The sequence below is a fragment of the Nanorana parkeri genome, unplaced genomic scaffold (genome assembly GCF_000935625.1).
Source record: "Nanorana parkeri isolate BGI_ZX_2015 unplaced genomic scaffold, ASM93562v1 scaffold526, whole genome shotgun sequence".
In the NCBI taxonomy this organism is placed as follows: Eukaryota; Metazoa; Chordata; class Amphibia; order Anura; family Dicroglossidae; genus Nanorana; species Nanorana parkeri.
This window is the reverse complement of record NW_017306794.1, coordinates 624,718-646,843: the sequence shown is the minus strand read 5'-3', so window position 1 is coordinate 646,843 and position 22,126 is coordinate 624,718. Positions and strand designations below refer to the sequence as shown.

The 22,126-nt window shown below is 44.1% G+C and overlaps 1 protein-coding gene across 2 annotated transcripts in view; it reads left to right on the top strand.

Annotated features, from left to right (window-relative positions):
* Positions 1-22,126, top strand: part of IPPK (inositol-pentakisphosphate 2-kinase) — a 325,056-nt gene that overhangs the window by 170,239 nt on the left and 132,691 nt on the right. For both annotated transcript variants that reach the window (XM_018561475.1, XM_018561474.1), the window contains 2 exons: positions 8,317-8,389; positions 8,546-8,828. In XM_018561475.1, coding sequence (XP_018416977.1) covers positions 8,317-8,389; positions 8,546-8,828 — 356 coding nt within the window. The remainder of the gene's footprint in view (positions 1-8,316; positions 8,390-8,545; positions 8,829-22,126) is intronic.

The following is a 22,126-nucleotide window of genomic DNA, read 5'->3' as shown; positions in this document are numbered from 1 at the left end:
GAACCCTACACTTCTCTCCTTGCGGCTTTGCAGATTATCAATGAGTTTGAGGAGTACTCTGGGATTAAGATACTCTGGGACAAGTCCATTCTTTTCCCTGTTAGTTCTCCTCCCTCCCTGTAATCTCCTCCTCTTTGATGGGTAATGCGGTTTAAATATTTGGGAGTTGAGATCCAACGGGATTTGTCCCGGATAACGTGGCCCCGGTACCTTGCAATCTGATCCGACTGTGCACATTGGTGGTTCCTTCTCCTGTCCCTGGTGGGCAGGGTCATCCTTATCAAAATTATTTTTTTACCCAAGTTATTTTCTTTTTAGGCAGTCTCCTGTTCTGATTCCCAAGGCAGTTTTTTAAAATAAACTCGATAGTGCTATATCCTCCTTCCTGTGGGCCGGGGGTACACCCAGAATATCTAGGGCTACTTTCCAACTTTCGCTTTCTTAGGGGGGCTTGGCCCTCCCATGTTTTCAGAAATGCTATTGGGCAGCAGTCCTGGTCTCCATCTGTTGGTGATTTCCCCGGCCCCTGATAATCTGGCTGTGACCTTGGAGGCAGCAATATTGGGTTCTTATGCTGAATTACGCAACTTAGTGTATTGGGGTCCGAGATCTATTACCACCCCCATGCAGACTGTTCTAATGGTCTGGAAGCAGATGAGGACATGTATTGGTGAGGTGGATACCTTCTCTCCACATACCCATCTGTGGGGTAACCCGCTGCTTCCTCACCTTGCCTCCCTTCCCGACCCTCAGATGGTCGGATAAAAACACTTAAACATGTTATGCCTCGCGGATCCCTGCTGGATTCTAACGCACTCTAATATAAGTTTTCTAGGTATTTACAGCTCAGACATGCTGTTGGTGCTCAATTTAGACAACCCGTTACATTGGCCCCTAACCGGATTGAACGTTTCCTGCTGTCAGAGCACAATGAAAACCAGACAAGCGAAAGGTGCTAGTTATAATATTTATTAAGAACAGTGTCCACAGGCGCAAGCCGAATCATAAACCGGAACAAGCCAGAGTCAGGAGCCGAAGTGGGTAGTCGTCCAAGCCAGGTCAGGAACACAGAGATCAGCGTTGTCAGGAACAAGCCAGGAGCAGGAGCCAGAGGCGAACGTCAACCAGGATCGGGTCATAGAATCGGGATACTCAGGGCAGCAGGAATGCACTGGCAGGAAGACCATGCAAGGTCAGACTGGACTGAGTGGTTTAAATATAGTGAGTGGGGTGACATCACTCAGAGACAGGAAACTCCCATCTGACTCCCTCAGATGATGCTCTCCTGTCTGGCCATAAGAGGGAACCGGGGAGTAGTGAGCAACGTTCCAGAGTCTGCTCAGGCAAAGAAGAAAACACAGGTGAGTAAAATGGCAGGCAAGCCAGAATGCTGCAAACCAGTGAAGTCAGGGTGGAACCCTGACACCTTCAGTAGAATGTTGGGAAGATTCTCCTATTTATGTCCACCTTTTTGAGCGATGGCGGGGGGGATATCCCTGGGTTGACGGAGGATGACTGGACTGAGGGTGTCAAACAGTTCTTCCCTATGATGATCTCGGCTAGAGACAGATGCACACTATATTGCCAAAAGTATTGGGACGCCTGCCTTTACACGCACATGAACTTTAAAGGCATCCCAGCCTTAGTCCGTAGAGTTCCATATCGAGTTGGCCCACCCTTTGCAGCTATAACAGCTTCAACTCTTCTGAGAAGGCTGTCCACAAGGTTTATTAGTGTGTCTATGGGAATGTTTGACCATTCTTCCAGAAGCGCATTTGTGAGGTCAGGTACTGATGTTGGACGAGAAAGCCGGGCTTGCAGTCTCAATTCATCCCAAAGGTGTTCTATCGGGTTGTGGTCAGGGCTCTGTGCTGGCCAGTCAAGTTCCTCTACCCCAAACTCGCTCATCCATGTCCTTATGAACCTTGCTTTGCGCACTGGTGCGCAGTCATGTTGGAACAAAGAGGGGCCATCGCCAAACTGTTACCACAAAGTTGGGAGCATGAAATTGTCCAAAATGTCTTGGCATGCTGATGCCTTTAGAGTTCCCTTCACTGGAACTAAGGGGCCAAGCCCAACCCCTGAAGATCAACCGCACACCATAATCCCCCCTCCACCAAACTTTACACTTGGCACAATGCAGTCAGACAAGTACCGTTCTCCTGGCAACCGCAACCGCCATACCCAGACACATCCATCGGATTACCAGACAGAGAAGCATGATTCATCACTCCAGAAAACACGTGTCCACTTCTCTTGAGTCCAGTGGCGGCGTGCTTTACACCACTGCATCCGATGCTTTGCATTGCACTTAGTGATGTAAGGCTTGGATGCAGCTGCTCGGCCATGGAAACCCATTCCATGAAGCTCTCTACGCACTGTTGTGCCAATCTGAAGGCCACACGAAGTTGGAGGTCTGTAGCTATTGACTCTGCAGACAGTTGGCGACTAATGCATACTGTGCACTTCAGCATGCGCTGACGTGGGTTGGCCTTAGGGTTGGACCCATTAGCCGTCTTACTGGGCATTCTGGATTATCTTAATGTTTCCTAACATCAGCGAGCCTTTCTGTTCTATTCTTTGTTCTATGCTAGAAGGGTGGTTCTTCTGATGTGGAAACTTACTGATCCCCCCCAACCCTAGGGATGTGGGAGGCTGCCGTTAATAAAGCGCTTCCTTAATATAAACTTACGTATAGGGGTAGAGGATGTCCTGCCAAGTTTGAGAACACTCTTTTGGTGTGTTCATGAAGGACCATCCCTATTGCCTTCCCTTCCTACCACACCTCCCTTGGCTGCCACCCTCCCCCCTCTTTATTTCCGTATGCTACTGTTTTCCCTCTTTCATACTTTTTTTTCCCCCCCTTTTTGCCTAATCCGTCTCCTGTTACTCACAGTGATGGTGTTGGCCCCTGATTAGGCATGATTGAGCTCAGAGGAAGGAAGGCCCTCCTTTCGCTTCTCGGTTCAAGGATCTTCTATGGAGTATTAGGCACTTTTTTTTTCCTGAGTTGATGATCTTTAGTCAACAGCTGTTTGGGTGCCAAGTTTGATATCCTAGTAGTTTCCCCAGTTCTACCTTCGAGCACATGTGGACTTAATTTGTTTCCATTTAGGGACTTGGGTAGCCTAAATCAATTTCCACGTGGAGAGCCCGGTTAAAACATAGATGAGGCATGTCTGAGTTTCTTGTATTTTGGAATGCATATGAATGGTGCTCCTCAAATTGCATGTCTCAGTATTTTTCCCCTGGCCACCGAAGCCTGGACCCCTTACTGGAAGTTCTTTGCTACTCCCTGGATAAGTGACACTGAGTTAACTTACTGGTGAGACTTTTTTTTTTGGTGTTTCACTGCTGGACCCCTGATCCATCAGTTGTTGGACTTGTTGGTTGCACAGACAATTAAGGAATGAACAAAGGTGCTATGCCAGAACCTGGTGAGGTAACAGTTGCCATCCCCTCCTCCTTAGTTTGACTGATCAGAAGATGCAAGGTTTTAAATATCTTTGCAACATGGCATTAGACATGGGATCTTTTTTTATCCCAGTTATCCACATCTAGGGTGTATCTCTGCAGTAACCTCTGGCTCAAATATTGGTTAGCACACCATGCTTCTAAGAAATCCTTCGCAGACCTACCTTTTGTGGGTGATTGCCTCTTTCAAATGATGCTGGAAGAGACCATCAAAAATGTCACCATGGTACATATACCTTTTTACCCTAGTGACTTATAGGTGCAATTTGTGTTCACAATTCTCTGACAGAGTGCTTCAAATCCTTTTATAAAGTCAGCTCCAAAACACTCCTGTCAAAGTAAGTCTACCAAGCCAATCAACAAGTTCAACACAGCATGAAAGTTAGCCCCCACATTGTTCTCACAAGTTGGTGGATTTATGGCTGTTTCCAAAATACATGTTTCAGATTGATGAGTTCACAAGATGGTATCCAGAGGATACAAAATGGTTAATTACAGCCCCGGAACACTTCTTCACCTTTTGTCTACCTTTCCTAAGATTGGCAGATCTGTGAAGTGAAAAGGAAGAGGTTTGCTTCGTCCTAGCCTAAAGTGTGTCTTTTTGAAAGTTTGGCATTATTGCACAGAGTGGATTTGCTTGGTTGCAGTCTCTCCCCATTCAGGGAACTTCCTGGCTTCCATGGATATTAAGGACGCATACCAACCAATGTGGTCTGGCATCTACTTTGCTTGTATTTGCCAAGGTCTCTGGTACAAGTCCTGACGCATTTATAGTTGTGGCATACTTGCACTATCTGTTACCATGAGCGGAGTATTGTTAGGAGTTGGTCTATTGACGCTTAACTTTGTGATTGACTTCATGTGTCTTCCGAACCTCTAGAAGCCAACTCTCTTTCCTACATGGCAGCAAAAAACTCTAGAAATTGCAGAATTCTTTTAAACTGCTTTGGACTCATAGTAGGTACTCCCTGCATTTTGCATGAAGGTTCTTTCGAGGTGGTCCAATTGGCGCAACATGATTACAGAGTTCTTCACACAGGACTTGGCACATGGTTCTTCTGTTCTTGGTGTCTACAAGATCTTTCTGACCGGCTTCTAAGTTGCTAGCTTGAAGAGCATGGTTGTTTAAGCCTAGATGTTGAAAGACAGGGACTTAGGTGAGTTGATCGTTTCAACTATGTTGGAGGCACATAACTTGATTTCATTATACGTCTATGTTAGGACCTAGAAGGGCAACATTGGTGTGAGTTCCTGAGGGGTTCACCACTGTTGCTTTTCAGTTAGCAGGATCTAATAGGTTTCTCTTCCCGTGTTGAATTTTGGCTTGACAAAATGTAAAACGGATCTTGTCGGTATATTCCAATCTGTCCAAAACTAATAATTGTTCTTTTCGGCGTGTTTAAATCACTTTCTGGTTTGTAATGTTTTATGGTGACTGCAGTGGTAAGATATCCTCCTTTCCAAAGTCTCCTTCAATGACAGTACAGCTATAGACATTAGAAAGTCGACCATGGAAGTCTATCTTCTCCACTTGTGTTCTCTATAGTTTAAAAAAGAATATTGTGCAGTGAGAAATATGAAGGCTGCCGTTGCTGACTTCTCTTTGTGAAATCGGTATACAATTAATTACTTAATCATAATTGGACACTAAAACAAGTTTTGTTATCTTGGCTGTTTACCTAAATAAATTCAAGTTACAGTTAAAATAAAGAATCTGAGCTTAAAGTGCAGTCTCTAAGCTGTATGTTGAGGGTATACACATCCATATTGGAGGAAGGGTTTAGGAATTACAGTTAGAACTACATCTCTTTAATATATAGTCCCCATTCTTTTCAAGGGACTAAAAGTAATTCGACAATTGACTCAAAAGCTGTTTCATAGAACGGTGTGGGCTATTCCTTTGTTGTTTCATCATCAATTAAGCAGGTAAATGGTCTGGAGTAGATTCCAGTTAAAATAATCCATCAGAGAGATAGCAGGAACATTTAGAGTGGCCAAATCAACAGTTTGGTACACTCTGAGAAAATAGAATGCACTGGTGAGGTCTTCAACACAAAAAGGCCCGTTGTTCCATAGCAAACAGCAGTGGTGGATGATCGTTGAATCCATTCCATGTTAATAGAAAAACTCCTTTACAACATACAGCCAAGTGAAGAACACTCTCCAGGAGGTAGGCATATCCTTATCCAAGTCCACCATAAAGAAAAGACTTCACAAGAGCAAATACAGAGGGTCAACCACAAGGTGCAAACCACTCGTAAGCCTCAACAATATTTGACTTTGCCAAAAGTATCTAAAAAGCCAGCCTGGTTCTGTAACAGCATTCTTTGGAGAGATGAAGCTAAGATCCACCTGTACCATAATGATGGGAAGAAAAAAGTATGGAGAAGGCTTGGAACGGCTCATGATCTGAAGCGTACCACCGCCTCGGTAAAACAGTGGAGGCAGTGTGCATACATGGCTTCCTAAGGCACTGGGTCACTAGTGTTTATTTATGATGTGACAGAAGCAGTCGGATGGATTCTGAAGTATATAGAGAAATATTGTCTGCTAAGATTCAGCAAAGTTGATTAGACAGCTCTTCACTTTACAGATGGACAATGACCCAACACATACTGTGAAAGCAACCAAGGAGTTTAAGGCAAACAAGTGGAATATTTTGCAATGACTGAGTCATTCACCTGATTGAGCTTGCATTTCACTTGCTGAGGACAAAACGTAAACTGGACCTTTACATTCAAAAATCGAATTCTACCAATGCATTCCTCTTTGTATGATATTAATAATAACATAGACATGTCAGGTGTAAAATGCTGTGATTTTGAAATACATACACTTGCAGAGCATTCACTTCCTGCTCTGTAGGGGAAAATTAATTTAGTTTGGCAAAGCAATGCACACTGGGATTGCCCTGTTATCAGCAGAGCATTGCTGGGAAATCTCATGTGTAATCTTATGAGATCTCAGAAAGGCATTTTCCTCCCTTGAGATGATGTGCATGATCACATGTCCTGGTCACATGTCCTGGTCACTTGTGCCAGAAATCCAGGAAATAATAGGAGAGCTAGTAATCTGCTCTTAGTAAACATGACCACTCTCAGAAGACTGGGGAAGAAAAGAGAAATAGGGTATGCAAAGAATACAAAGCCTGCAATTATCTATAAGTATGTGTTTGTAGATTGTCATTACTAAACATTTCTAAAGGTCTGTTTGTTGGTATTTTAACCCCTTAAGGACGCTTTTGCTGCCAAGGCCATTTTTTGTTTTTTTGTACACGTTATAATCCACATTTTAGGCCTGAAAATTACTTCAAACCCCCAAACATTATATATTTTTTTGAAAGCCAAGACCCTGTAGAAATAAATAGCGGCAGTTGCAAATCTTTATGTTGCGCGATATAAGCACAAGTCTTTATCAAACTCAAACTTTGTAAAAAATGCACTCAGGTTAAATTTAGTGCCCCAAAACACAATATAATACCCATTTCTGTTTTGTAAAATATAAAAGATGAGGTTACGACATGTAAGTAGATACCCAACATGCCCAGGTTAAATATAAAATGTGTAAAAAAAAAAAAGCACAACCCCTCCATCCCCCCACATAACATACACATATCGTGGTGTACGCCATGCACATGCGCTGCAGTGAGTTGTTAGAACGCATCGCAGTCCATGATTTTTTTTCTTTATTTTTTTTCTTTAAAAAAAAACGAAGCTAACTGTGGCAGCGCATGGCAAAGCTTTGTGACGCATTGCCGTGCGTTGTGATACCTTGTGTTGCAATTAAATATACGCCGGTATCATTTTATCACAACACCAACACAGCGTAAGAACAATTTTTAACATAAGTCGCTTATTTACAGTTTTGCATACCTTCATTTTTTTTACTTTTCGCAAAAAGGCGCAATTACAAATTTGCTAATATTTGTTATTTATTAACTCAATACAGTTTTATCTTTCAGATTTAGTCAGAAAATATTTTTTTGTGTACGGATACTGATTTTAGTGTGTTTTATCAATTGAATTGTGTATTTTTATCGATTTAATATTAATTTGAGAAACATTTGCGCAATTATCGCACAGCCTACACATTTAGTATCACCATCTTTTTATTCTACCGGGCCTGCGCTTTCAGAAAATATATGGTTTGGGGGGTCTTTTACAAACGCTAGCAACCCAGCAGTTGAAAATCAAATAGATGGGAAAAATGGCTTGGCCAGCTGAATTGTAAAATGTTTCGGAGGGCTTGGCAGCGAAAGGGTTAAATAAGGGGACTGTGTATAAAAATGGTTGCAATTCCTAAACATTTCATATGACTTTTTTTTGTTCAACCCCTTGAATCAAAAAAAAAAGTCTCTACTTAAATTGCACCTCGTTTCATTTCAAATCCATTGTGGAGGCTTAGAGACAGAATTATGAAACTTTTGTCCTAGTCAGATTTATTTCCGGACCTAACTGTGTGACTTACTGTCCCACTGTTTCAATGACTTCAATATTTAAGTCAACAAACCCTCAGTAAGTATGCATATCTGGGGTTTGTCTTCACTCTTACTTGACTGCCTCAATCAGTGGCTTTTAAAGTAACTTCTGATGCAACTAGATCAGCATGGCAGCCAGGCAGTTAGCATTTTAAGCAGGACACTTGCAATGGTAACCTATTTATTTAGCTGTTTACTGTTTTTCTGTAAGTGGTGAATGTGCTAACGGGAGTTATGTGGCATAACATTGACTGAAGCAGGTTGGTAGACTAACTAATTCAGGTGGGCAGATGTAGTTGCTAGTGAGTAAGAGATACATCTTGTCTATATAAGCTGTCTAAAAACTTACATTTTTGATTTTGCAGACATAAGCAAAGGATGCATTTTGCATTGATGAGTATACTTCAGGATTCTCAAAACAACTTAAAAATATTTAAGGTATATGCTTCAATTTCTGTCTGGTAAGCCACAGATTAAATTATTTTTTTATCTCATTGATTGTGTTATCTGTTAAGATCTTGTAACATGGCTTTTATGCCTTTAATGTATAATTCTGAAAATATGATATGTTCATCAATCCATCTCTTCTTTCAGAATGGCACATTAATTTATGGTTGTCGGGATGACCAAGAATATCTCTCAGACTTAAATGAGCTTGCCCATCACCTGAAGCCATTTTTCTTCCCAGCAAATGGACTGGTTGCGGGACCTCAGTGCATGAAAATCATCCTAAAAGAACTTGTACATGTACTGACAAATACACTGCTGAGCACTAGTGCTGACACTGGAAGAGCAGGGAACATTACATCTGTTCCAGTGTCACAGACTAGGAATTACTGTGAAGCCAGCTGCTTCTGTACAGAGTTCCTCAGAAATGGTAAGTACTGGATGTGTAGACTCCTCCTTAATAGATTTATGCTGTTTTGAACACTTGAGAGGTTCCAGCTGTTTAGAAGCTCCGTTTAAAAATCCACTTTCTACAGGAGCATAGTTATGATCTATACTTATTCATAACAAATGTTGACATACATGAATTGCTGATGTGTTTTTACTTTGAAGATACCTTCAGTATGATGTCATTTTGCTTGGTATATAGCAGGGGCGCCCAGTATTTTTCGTCTGGAAATCTACTTTTCAAATTACGAGCGCATTGAGATCTACCAACGTAGTTATTTACAAACACTGGAGTGATCAGCCGATCGCTCCAGTGTTTGTCCTGCACAGGGGATTGGTACATACTACTGACATGTACCGATCCTCTGCCACTCGGCCACGCACAAATGGGCTCTGCTTCTCCTCTGCATCCCCCCTGCTCTCCCGGGCAGAGGCAGCTGGGGATCCGACGAGAAGTGAAAGAGCACTTCAGCCGTTTGGGGTTGTCGGAGCCGCTGTGACAGAACGGACGAGCAGTGACTGGAGAGAGAGGCGCCGGCTGTCAGATCCTGGCCGAGCGTCTCTCTCTCCTCACCGCTCTGCATTAGTTGTGTGACAGCTGCTCCGTCCTCCGCCCTCCCCCGCCGCCGGTTCCTTCACTTTTTCTCGGATCCCCGCTGGGGAGATCCAGAGAAGCGGCGGGAGGAGAGGACATGGCGATCTACCAGTGATCGCTACGCAATCGACTGGTAGATCGCGATCGACCTTGTGGGCACCCCTGGTATATAGTATTGCTTGGGCTAATGATGACAGCTTCAGTGAAGAGACTGACAGTAATAATAATCAACTGATGATGCTTTATGGACAGTGGTCAAATGCAAAGCAGTGTTTCCCTATACTTTGTCATAAAAGCTGCCTCCTTTGTCTTTATTAGTATTGTGGGAAACATGCTCAGGCACCATCTGCAGATGCGGTCTGTGGCTGCGCTAGAAATTCACAACTTGTGAGCTTTAATGCAAACCTCATTGAAGTCTCTTCATTTTCAAAGCTAATAGGCAAGGGATTGTCTAACAAAGGAAGTGGGGAGTCTGGCCATGTCCTGGGCGACATATACCAATGCAAAATAATGGAATAAATACAAGCAATACTGTTCAGCAGGGAGATGCCACCCCCATTTAATGTGACTTTAAGGGTGACATGGGATAAACACAAGTTATTTAAATTACATGCTGCAGAGATTGTTTTAACCTATATGTGATGTTGTAGAATATTCCAGTTCTTGGGAACCATGTCAGTGACACTGTATCCTGGCATCACATCATTTGTATGTGTAATACATTTTTTACGTTTTGCATTATTCCTTGACTTACATAAAGCTAATGTTACCTTAAATTTTTTTTTTTAACAAGCCGTTATACTCACAATAGTGTTTGAAGTAGTGGACAGAACAGCTATTGGAAAGTTTAAAATACAGTTTGATCCCTCAGATTCATAAAAGTTGCCACATAGTAGCAAAACTTGTAGTATAGCATAGCTGGTGAACTTCATTTAGGGCAGTACCGCACTCTATTGTCTACAAAGTTTAACCTCCCTGGCGGTATTCCCGAGTCTGGCTCGGGGTTAATTTTCCATACCAGGAGCGGTAACCCCGAGCCAGACTCGGGACTGCAGAGAAAAGTGACATTCACCTTGTTTATATTATAATTTTTTTATTTCGTGTTTCAAACTTTATCATTCCTGGGATGTCTACTGGACTCTTGTTTGGACAGATTTAGGTGAGTTATTCCTAAGATTTACTAAGAATTGCAGGCCTACAATACATAACACCAAATTTCCATGCAAAAAATTGTACCGCTTTTGGTACAAAATTCCTGACATAATCATACCGCCAGGGAGGTTAATAAAATGTCCAGATTGCACAAAAACACTTCAAAACCACAACACTGCATCCCAGAAACAATGAGTTGTTCTGAATAAATAAAAATTACTATTCAGAGACAATAGTTAGACATATAGCATAATGGCTGGAGAGTATGAAAGCAGCTTGATTGGGGAACAGTGTAAAAGGGAGAGATGAGGCGTTTAAAAAATAAAACAAAAAAACCTCAAAGAAAAATGGACAGCTCATTATGTTAGACCCAGCTTTTGAAGAGGGAGAGATGAAGCACCTTTGATCCAGAAATGGATGGCAAGCCAGCAGCAGTGGCAGGAGATGGTAATGAACACAGACCAGCAGCAGTTGGCAAGAGACGATAATGGATGGCAGGCCAGCAGTTTGTAGATGGTAATGCTGTATGTTATATTCGTGGTTTGGGGGCCAGATTCTAAGAAAAAAATGTCACAGCGACAAAATTGGTCACATCAGCTGCAGCGGTATGATACTCAACGCTGTTCCAGGACTGGTTTATTTTTATAAAGGTGTGCTAGTCAACTGTATCGGGGGACAAGCAGATTTTTTTTTCTGTCATACCCGCTGCATTAAATGCCCATTCTAAACAAACTGGCCGCAGGGCAGGTCACTAGCTCGATTGCATGCTGGACAAGCTCGAGCCACTGGTCTATCCTTGACACCCAGTAGTCAAGTGGGTCATCCATTGTCAGGGTGTCAACATCCACTCTTGAAATGTTAAGGTTCTTGTTGCACTCCTTACCGGAAATCCCAGATAATGGGGAGGGTGCTTGAAATTACTGCGGATGGCACCGCTGTATGCATAGAATCATTGTAAAGAATATCACCAGCACTCTATTCTATTAGGATATTTCGGAGTGCTGGTGGTATTCTTTACAATTATTCTACACATCCACTCTTGACCCCATATAATCATTGATCATATGTGTTATGCACTGCCTGTGACTGCTGTCAGCAGCCAGATCTTGGCAATGCATCGTGAAGAAGGACCTAAACACTTAAGTGGCCACCCCCAATGCTGCTACTCCTTTCATCATCATGAGTATTGGAGGCATGTAGGCCATGAAGGGCGATCCTGTCACCCTCTGACACAAATTTCTGGAGGCAAAGGAACCTGGGTCCTGGATGTCAGAGGGCAACAATGTCCTCTACCACCTCACGCCACGCGCACAACTCTCAATGTTTAGGAGGGGTGACGTACCCCCTAGAAGCCCGCCTCATGTCCTTCTCCCTCCTCCTTGCTACTTGCCACCCCAGCTCTCCTCCTCATGCTCCTCCACTGATTGATGCTGCTTCACAGGGAAGGGATAAAGCAGACAAGACAGCAAGAAATTATCCTCTTCCTCCTGCCGTTGTGCCTGTCATGCCCAACCTAATACACCACTCAGTGCGTGCTCCAGCAGGAACACAAGAGACATCCTGTTGGTGATCGCCATCTCATCACCGCTCAAAATGCTTTTTTCCTCTTTAAATGATGACAACTAGGATCAACCTATAATCGGATCTACCGATAATCGGTCCGATATTCCCACATTTTAAAATTATCTGTATCGGTTAAATGTATCAATATTACCGATAATACAATGTCTGATGATGTATATTTCTTCTTCTGCTCCTGCAGCTGAGGAAGAGACACCTGCCTGCTAACGAGAGGGCAGGGTGTGGTTTATAGTCTTTGCGTTTGAAGCCTGGCTGCATGCTAACCCACTTGATGTGCCATAAGCTTTTCCTCTCAAAGCCCTTGTCAGACTCCCATGCCTAACACTTGAGACCACAGTTGTTGCAGTGGCTGAAGATAGAGATTTCTGTGGACTGGTGGAACAGGTGGAAAGATAGGGTGGGAAGGAAGAGGATTGCAGGCTTTTGGCTTCCGCCCAGTAGCATTGACATGCTGCTCCCACCATCTGTGTGGTGATCAGCCATGTGTCTCCTTGTACAGGTGGTACTAAAATTACTGGTAGATTTACGACCCCTAATACACATGTATGAAACAAGGCCCAGACTTCTAAGCAGACCTAGGGATTTCAATAGCCTACTCTGTGGAGCTGGGCCCTCTGGTAGAATAGGGCAGTGTCAGAGACTGGAGCACCTCCAGATGACACTGTGGAGCTGGAACCTGTTCCTGCAGTTTCAGTGCTCACCTGCAGGTGTCTCCCAGCAATTAGTCACCACCTGGTGCTGATCTGGGAGGGTATTTAACCTTTCCCTGCACTGAGGCCTGTACCTCAATATTGTCGCCATATTCTGTTTCCATACCCTGTTCCCTGTACTTGCCTTGAACCCTGACTTGGACCTGTCTCCTGACCCTTACCCCTGAGGTCTCCTGATCAGTGGCTCCCCTCTTGTTCTGCTCCCCAGGGTTTGCCCTGTTGTCTCCAGGTGTAATTGTTACTTTTATTTTTATGTTACTTGCGGGTGGTGTTTTATGGTTGTGATGTTTTGGTGCAGCTAAAAAATAACCGTTCATATGCATTGTTTGGTGTGGTCATGTAATTGGTTCTCTTGTATAGATACCTGCATGCGGTGTGGGGACAATCATGCACGGTATCGTGACAGGCTGCTTGTCCCTCCACACCTCTTTAAGCTGCCCCTGCATGACATCCTGCCTCGCTGACGCTGCGCTTCTCCTTCACTTTCCTTAACATTCATATGCAACCAGGTGTGGTCTGCCACCTCATCATCCCCAACCTCCTCATCACTGTAGCTCTCTTGGCAGGTAGCTGCTGCTGCAGGAACCTTACTGGCAAGTTATTCTTCCTCTTTGTTGTCCCCTCCCTCTGTGTAACATTTGCTTTCTTCCTCAACATCCGATGAAAATAATTTGTGTGCATTCTCCTGAAGCAATTCACTAAATCTTTGCTGAAACATTTCTGCCATGCCAGTTTGTGGGGCTACAATGGAATTTAATTAAATGCCCCAGAACACAATAAAATACCCATTTTTTTAATGAATATAAAAGATGAGGTTACAACGAGTAAAACGATATCCAACATGCCCAGTTTACAAATTGCGGGCGTCCGTGAAACAGCGAATAACTGCAGTACCCCAAAAAAGTCCATAGAAGACGCTTTAAAAGCCCCCACAGGTCATTAATTTAGAGATACCCCAAAATACTGACCCTAGAATTATTGCTCTCACTCCGGTGTGCGCGGCCATACCCAACATGTGTAGCGCGTTCGTCGTTTTCATACGTAGGCGCACCCGATGCGTGATTACGTGGTGACGCGCGGGGGGGCGGGGTACTCTAACATTTTTTTTATTATTATTAGATTTCTTTTATTTTAAAAAACTGTTTTTTTTAAACTTTACTTTGACTGCTATCACATGGGGGGGGGCTTACAAGCCCCCCCATGTGATAGCAGATGGTGGTGACAGGTACTCTTTAAGGTGATGGTGGGGGTCCAAAAGACCCCCAGTGTCACCTTTACACTGGAAATAAGCTATTGAAGTGCAGATCGCACTTCAATAGCTTAATAGATAAACTCGTTAATCATAAGCCAGTGGAGCCTATTTTTGACAGATGATATACAGGTGAAACTCGAATAATTAGAATATCGTGCAAAAGTTCATTTATGTCACTAATGCAACTTAAAAGGTGAAACTAATATATGAGATAGACTCATTACATGCAAAGCAAGATAGTTCAAGCCGTGATTTGTCCTAATTGTGATGATTTATGGCTTACAGCTCATGAAAACCCCAAATCCACAATCTCAGAAAATTAGAATATTACATGCAATCAATAAAACAAGGATTGTACATAGAACAATATCGGACCTCTGAAAAGTATAAGCATGCATATGTACTCAGTACTTGATTTGGGCCCCTTTTGCTAGGGATGTTCCGATACCGGTACTAGCATCGGTATCGGGACCGATACAGGGCATTTTGACAAGTACTTGTACTTGTCAAAATGCCCCGAAGCTTGCGCTATTTTTTTTCTTTTCTTTACCTTCAGGCTGCATGTAAGATACTTACCCGTCCACGATCCCAGAGCGGCGTTCGGCGCCGCCCACTTCCTCAGCGTCACGCTGCCACTCGTCACTAGCTGTCGGAATAAAGCTGCGGGATTTGAAATGGCCGGCGTCTCAGTAATAAGTTCAGACGCTGATCATTTCCCCCGTCGGCTGTCTCCTTCGGTTGCAGAGTATGAGTCACCGCTCTGCTCTTCCCTCTCACCGACAGCTCTACTCGCTGCTCTGCCTCCACACTGATCGGTCCTTGCATGTCAGCCTTGCAGACTGTGATACCAGAGACCGTCTCCTATTGTTTCCAATCCTCCCACTGAATTCTCAGCTGACTGCTTCTAACTACTAAACAATTCACCCTGGACTTCGGGCTCCTGCTTATCTTAAAGGGACAGTGTACCTTAAGACAAAGAGTACCAGTAGAAGCTGGCCAGTGATCAAATAGGATCCTCTTGAGTTCCAGGACTTTCAGTCAAACCTCGGAGGGTACCCTAAATGTGGCAACACAACCAACCGCAAGTATTGTGACACTTGTATTGCTATGAATTCTTCTCTAATGTTACTTTGCATAGAAAGGCAGACAGGCATTTACTTTTTTTGTTGTTGTGACATTACCTTTATGAAAAAATACAGATAAAATAGTGATCCCATTACTTTCCCTGTGTAACCTACAGACTGGGGCATTGCGGCACCTCTGGGCAGTCGCCGGCCAGCTAAATTAGGACCCCCACCTGGAGCTCCCCCATCGGACCAACTTGACTCGCCGCTGCTCTCCCGCACAGCGCCGACTACGACCTCACCAGCAAGTAACTCTATTACTGCAGTGTTCTGGAAGTGTGTACCAGGTTAAATGATCCATAGCACACACTTCCAGTACACTGCAGTAATAGAGTTACAATTCTCCCCTGCTAACATGAATAGGTTAAATGATCCCAGAGGGAGATGCATGATCGGATTTGTAGTTTCATGACAACTGTGTGAAACCAACTGCAAATGTTTTTTTGTTCTAAAACAGTCTTAAATTAAAGTTCTCCATAATCATAAAGAAATTGGCCTAAAATAATTAGTCTGTATTGTTTTTAAGAAAAGATGATAGCAGTCAAAGTAAAGTAAAAAAAAACAACAAAAAAACAGTTTTTAAAATGAAATAAATATAATAATAAAAAAAAATGTCAAGTCCCCCGTAAGCACGCGCGTCGCCACGTAAACACGCGTCGGGTGCGCCTACGTATGAAAACGACGCACGCCGGAGTGAGAGCAATAATTCTAGGGCCAGTATTTTGGGGTATCTCTAAATTAATGACCTGTGGGGGCTTTTAAAGCGTCTTCTATGGACTTTTTGGGGTACTGCTGTTTTTCGCCGTTTCATGGACGCACGCAATTTGTAAACTGGGCATGTTGGGTATCGTTTTACTCGTTGTAACCTCATCTTTTATATTTCATTAAGAAAATGGGTATTTTGTTGTGTTTTGGGGCATTTAATTAAATTTGTCGCGAAATTTTGGGGTTTAATAAGGAGTTGCGCTAATATTGCGCAACATAAAAATTTGCAACTACCACCATTTTATTCTATAGGGTCTTGGCATTCAGAAAACATATAATGTTTGGCGGTTTTAAGTTAAGCACGTGCGTTGATAGCTGAAATTCGCATTTGGAAAGATCATTCGGCCTGATGTTCAGCAGTGCTTCGCTTAGTGTCAGGGCGATGCTTTTCTGGATACTAGTGCTAAGGAGAATGTTCACCTGGGACCAAAATATTTGGACAATTGGGCATGTCCACCAAATATGGAAATAATCGCCCTGTGTCGAACAGCCGCAAAAACAGCAAGGCGAGTTTCCCGGTTTGGCATGAGCTAGGCGACTGGGCACCATGTACCACCGAAGCAGGACCTTATAGTTAGTGTCCACTGCAGTGGAATTAAGAGAGCATGATTTCATGGTAGCCCAAATCTGTTTCCAGGGTACTTCATATAATTCTACCCCAAGGTCGGTTGCCGAACTACTCATATAGTTATATGTAGAGGGAGCGCCAATTGAGAGAAGAGCAGCGTATAGGAGGAAGATCTGGCCCGGCGAGTGTGAATAGTCTCTGCATTTGGTTTCAAATTGAGTCAACAGAGGACAGCCCCCAGAAAGACTAACTGAGGTGGTGACAAAATGTTTCGCATGTAGGTAACAAAGTTTCAGATGCCGGAAAGCGGGAGGAGGAACGTAGTTGTGGAAACATAATGCCAGCGGGTGTGATGAGTTTATAGATTTGAGTAATGCCCGCCGTCTCCCAATGTCTGAAGGCAGAGGGTGACTCCATTCCAGGAGTAAAAGGGGTTATGAAGGAAGGAGAGCTGGATAAGTGGAATGACGACAAACCACCAGAAAACTTGACCCCATCCCACACCCGTAGAGAGTGCAGAGTAATGGGATTGGTCAAAGATCGCCTATCTCTAGGAGGCAGCGAAAGGAGTTTGTGGATTTGGAGAGGGTCGCAGTCGATGGCCTCCAATACAACCCACAAAGGAACTTTGATAGTTGCATGCAGTTTGGTAAGTTGGGAAATTTGAGCAGCCTGATATTTCGCAATGTGGGGGACCCCTAAGCCACCACCCATCCGGGGCTGAAATAAAACCGACTTGGAGATACTTGGCCTACGACCCTGCCAAATATATATCGTAAAAGTTTGGCCCTGGAAAACTTGTAGAGAGTGAAGAGGCAATGAAACTGGAAGCACCCATAAAAGGTAAAGCAATTTAGGGAGATAGGACATCCTAGTGATCGCAATACGTCCCAACCATGAAAGGGAATATGTGGACTAAATAGAAAGCAAGGTTTGGAGTTTACGACGGAGAGGTGGATGATTAGCGTCAAATAGGGTAGAGTAATTGTTAGTGAGAATGACCCCTAAATGCTTTAAGTTTTGTGTATTTCCAATGACAGTGGAAAGAGTGTTAAAGTGTGGTGGGTGAGATGTAAATGAAGGTACCTACGAGCAGTGTCTAGAGCCGAGTCGTTCAATGGAGTAGGCTTACGTTGGTAGAGAAGACAGTGATCATAGAACTCTTGTTCGAGGCGACAAAGACGGTTAGCATATTCTTATTTTATTTTTTTTTTTCTAAGGATAGACATTTTAGTGCAATGTCCCCTCATTACCTCTTTATGTACCTCCCATATGGTCAATGCAGGTGTGTCCGGGACATAGTTCAAGTGAATGTAATCCATAAGGTGATATTGGAGAAAGTCTTTTAAAGAAGAATCGGAGAAGAGGGAATCATTAAATGACCAAGAAGGGGAAATACCACTGGCCAACAATGTGGACAAGGATATCATAACGGCAGAATGGTCAGATCAGGAGATGGGGAGAATCCAAGCTGTGGTGAGGGAGGAGAGCATAGGGTAGGACAGGAAAATATGGTCAATGTGAGAGAATGATTTGTGGGGATGAGAATAAAAGGTATAATCCTCGTCGGTGCAATTCTCGCCAGATATCAATAAGTGAGTGTCTAGCAAAAAGAGCTTAATGGGGGAGAACGTGAGTGAGACGCAGGGGAGGAGTCCCACCGATCCAGGAAGGGAAATAGTACTGAGTTAGTGTCCCCGCAGAGTAGTACCTTTTTGATGTAGAGAGATCAATTGCAAGAGGTGGTTCAAAAATGGCAGTTGGTTCCTATTAGGAGCATAATATGTGACTATGGTCACTTCTTTGTCATGAAGCAGTCCCGAATGGAGCAAATAACTCCCAGCTGGGTCTCTGATCTCCCCGGTACACACAAACTGAGCCGATCTAGCAAAGGCAATTGGGACACCTCTATGTTTTGTTATGGCACTAGCCAAATGAACCTGGGGGTAGTGACGGCCAAAGTACGAAGGGGAGAAGTGGGTCTCCTGTAAACATATTAGGTCCACCCCCAAGCAATGGAAATGGTAGAACACCAATGTCCTTTTATTTGGCGAGTTGAAACATTAAGGGTAAGGATACGTACACGTCTCATGGTGGGAACCAGTATTGGGATCTCAATAGGAATGTAAACAATTATGTGCAATCATAAAACCCCTAGGCCATTGGAAATGAGAGAGAAAGAGGGAAACAAGCAGAGGAAAGGAAAAGGAAGGAAGAGGGAAAAGCACCAAAAATCACACTCAGTGCAAACAAGTCCAGTTGGACCTAAACAGGTTCGAAAATGAGCCCAAGCAAGTCGGGGTCCTCGAAAGATGTCCAACACACAACAGCCCATGGTGGGGGTCACAAATCCTCTCCAAGTCCTGAACGACCGCTCTAAATTTGTGTTCCCTATGCTTAATGGACACACCTCGTATAGCGAGGTCTTCAGGGATAGACTGGAGGAAGGGCTCTAGGGTTAATACAAAAAGAGGAGGAGAAAGTGGACATCCCTGTCTGGTTCCATTGCGGGTGGGGAAGGCATCCGACAGAAGGCCATTGACCCGAACACGGGCTTGAGGATCACAGTATAGAGCCAAAATCCTAGAGAGCATAGAATGTTCAATTCCGTAAGTTTGTAAGGTAGCCTCCATATAATCCCAGACCAATCTGTTGAATGCCTTTTCCGCGTCCGTGGATAGGAAGAAACATTTAAGACACTTACAGGAGGCCCAGTGTGCCAGATTGAAAGCTTTAGTAGTGTTGTCACGAGCCTCTCGGCCAGGGATACACCCCGCCTGATCTAGATGAATAAGAGAGGGTATGAAGGGGAGAGGACTATTGGCTAAACTTTTGGCATACAGTTTAACATCAACGTTTAAGAGTTATATAGGGTGGTAGCTTTCGCAATAGGAGAGGTCTTTGCTGGGTTTCGGTATTACTGAGATATGTGGTTTAAGGAGTAAGAGAGAGGAACAAGGGTCGTTTTCCGTCAGTGATTTAAAAGGGGTTTGGACATTTCAAGAGAGAGTAGAAATAAAAGTGTTATAGTATTGTGACGAAAAGCCATCGGGGCCAGGAGATTTGCTAGGCTTTAGCTGCTTGAGAGCAAGTTCCAGTTCTTGAGTTGTAATAGGGGTTTCTAGAGATGCAGCCTTTTGAGGAGAAAGACGTGAATGAGTCATAGACCGTAAAAAAAAGTTGTATGGGCTGTTGTCTATTAAGTGCCTCCTGCGAAGATAAGGGGGGTTTCTGTATGTGGTAGAGGTGCTCATAGAACGAAATTGGGCAGCTATATCACTCGATTTGGAGTACAGGGATCCTTGTCTATCACGAATAGTGTCTACCTTAAGGGAAGCACGTTTGGCTCAAAAGGCTCTAGTTAATAATTTGCCACATTTGTTGCCATATTCATAATAGAACCGTCTGGAGAGAACAAAGGCCCTTTTGACCTTGGAATCAATTAGATCTTTCTGTTGAGTACGCAAAAGAATTAAGGACTGTAGGTCATGGCGAGCTAAAGATCTTTTCTGCATTTGTTTCATGGAACGTATTTGGCTAGTGAGGTCAGCTATTTGTGCTTGACACCTTTTTTCATATGTGCTGACCAGGAAATTATATTGCCGTGAATAACACACTTATGTGCTTCCCAGGTAACCATGCTTGGCATCGAGGGTGAGGAGTTACGTGAAAAAATTAATCCAGAGATTTCTGTAAGGGGTCGGTAATGGCCGGGTCGCATAGAAGGGAAGGATTGAGACACCATTCTTTAGAGTGAGGTTCTTGGGACGGAAATACTAGGGTGAAGGTGATAGGAGTATGGTCGGAAAGCAGAGCAGGTTCTATAGATGCTGAATGTAGGTAAGCTAAATCCAGCTGAGAAAGGAAGAAGTAGTCCAATCTAGTGTAGGACAGGTTTTGTTTGATGTGCGGGAGGGCTTTGAACGTCTAAAGCTGCCCATACACCTTACAACCATTGCGCGACTTTCGTTGTGCGATGGTTGTAAGGTCATTAAAATTTTGTACGATCTGCCCATCTTAGACAGGCAGATCGTACCTGTGATCATCGCAATCCCTCTGCTGAGGGGAGGGCTTGCCGATGATTGCAGTGCTAAGCGGGCAGTGTGTGCTTGCGCATTCGAGCACGCTACCAACCCGCTGAAAATCGTACGCATGCTCGGAAGACTAAAGTCGTACGACCTTACAGTATATGCGGTCGCACACTGCCCATACACCTGCAGATTACCGTACGATCGCGGGTTCAACCGCGATTTATCATACGATAATCGGCAGATGTATGGGCACCTAAAGAAGAAGATCCGGAGGAGGAATCAAGAGTCGGGTTTAAAGGGACATTGAAATCACCTCCCACAACCAAGAGTCCAGAAGAAAATTCCATCAATAATTTGATGAAGGAAGGTTGAAGTTTGTTGGGACAATAAATGTTAGCCAGGGTGATCGGCCTATTGGGAAGCTTCCTTTTAAGAAAAATGAAACTACATTCTGGATCTATGAGCTCTGCTTCAAGGGAGAATTTGACCTATCTAGCAAAAAGAATAGAAACTTCTTTCGCCTTTTTGTAGGGGGTTGGTAGAATGAAAGGCCGTTGGCTATCTATAATCGGATAACTTATGAATAGAGCCCGATTCAAAAGGTGTCTCCTAAATAAACAAGATCTGCACCCTTTGGGCATGAGCATTGTGTGGCAGCCGAGACCTTTTTTGGGGAATGTTTAAACCTTGGGCATTGATAGAAACAAACTTCAACTTGAGGTTTGCTGGAGAGCAATGTTTGGAAATGAGAATATACATTTTAGGATGATTGCAAAGAGTGGTCATGAGAGGGAGAAGAGAAAAAAGGGGGGGATAGGGATGAAAGGGCTAGATTAGTGTCAGCAAGATAAAAGGGAGAAGAGATAGCAGAACAAAAAGAGTAAATTTCCTACCGCCTATCAAAGGCAAGTCTGGAGTAGCGCCCTGCTCAGAAAACAAAAGGAGAGAAGGACGCTACTTATGGCAAACCAGACCAGTTCAGGCAGATGTGCAGCACCTGCCTGTGTGGGTAGGTGCAAACTGGTACATATCTGAAGTCTCATCAGAGCAAGGGAGACAGATATATCGAAGTTAGGGTATGGTCCCCAACCCCCGGGCCACGGACCGGTACCGGTCCGTGGATCAAATGGTACCGGGCCGCAGGGCCCCGCACTGCCGACGGGCTTCACAGTGAGGGGGCGGGTCCTGTGACTCACCTCCCCTCCCGGCCGCGTCCATCCCGGCCGCGTCCATAGTAACAGGCGGCTGGAGGGGAGGTGAGTCACAGGAGACGTGTGTGTCACAAGCCCCGCCCCCTGCAGTGAGTGCACACAACTCCCTGGCTGGGTAAGTCCGAGCGTGGGAGGGGGGAGAGGAGGAGGAGGCGGCAGCAGCAGCTGGGTACAGATATGTCGGTCTGTATGTGGATGGGGGAGTTTGTAGAGGGGGTGAGAAATATCTGGATAGGGGGTTATAGAGGGGTAATATATACGTGGTTGGGAGGGGGGTTGTAGAGGAGTAATA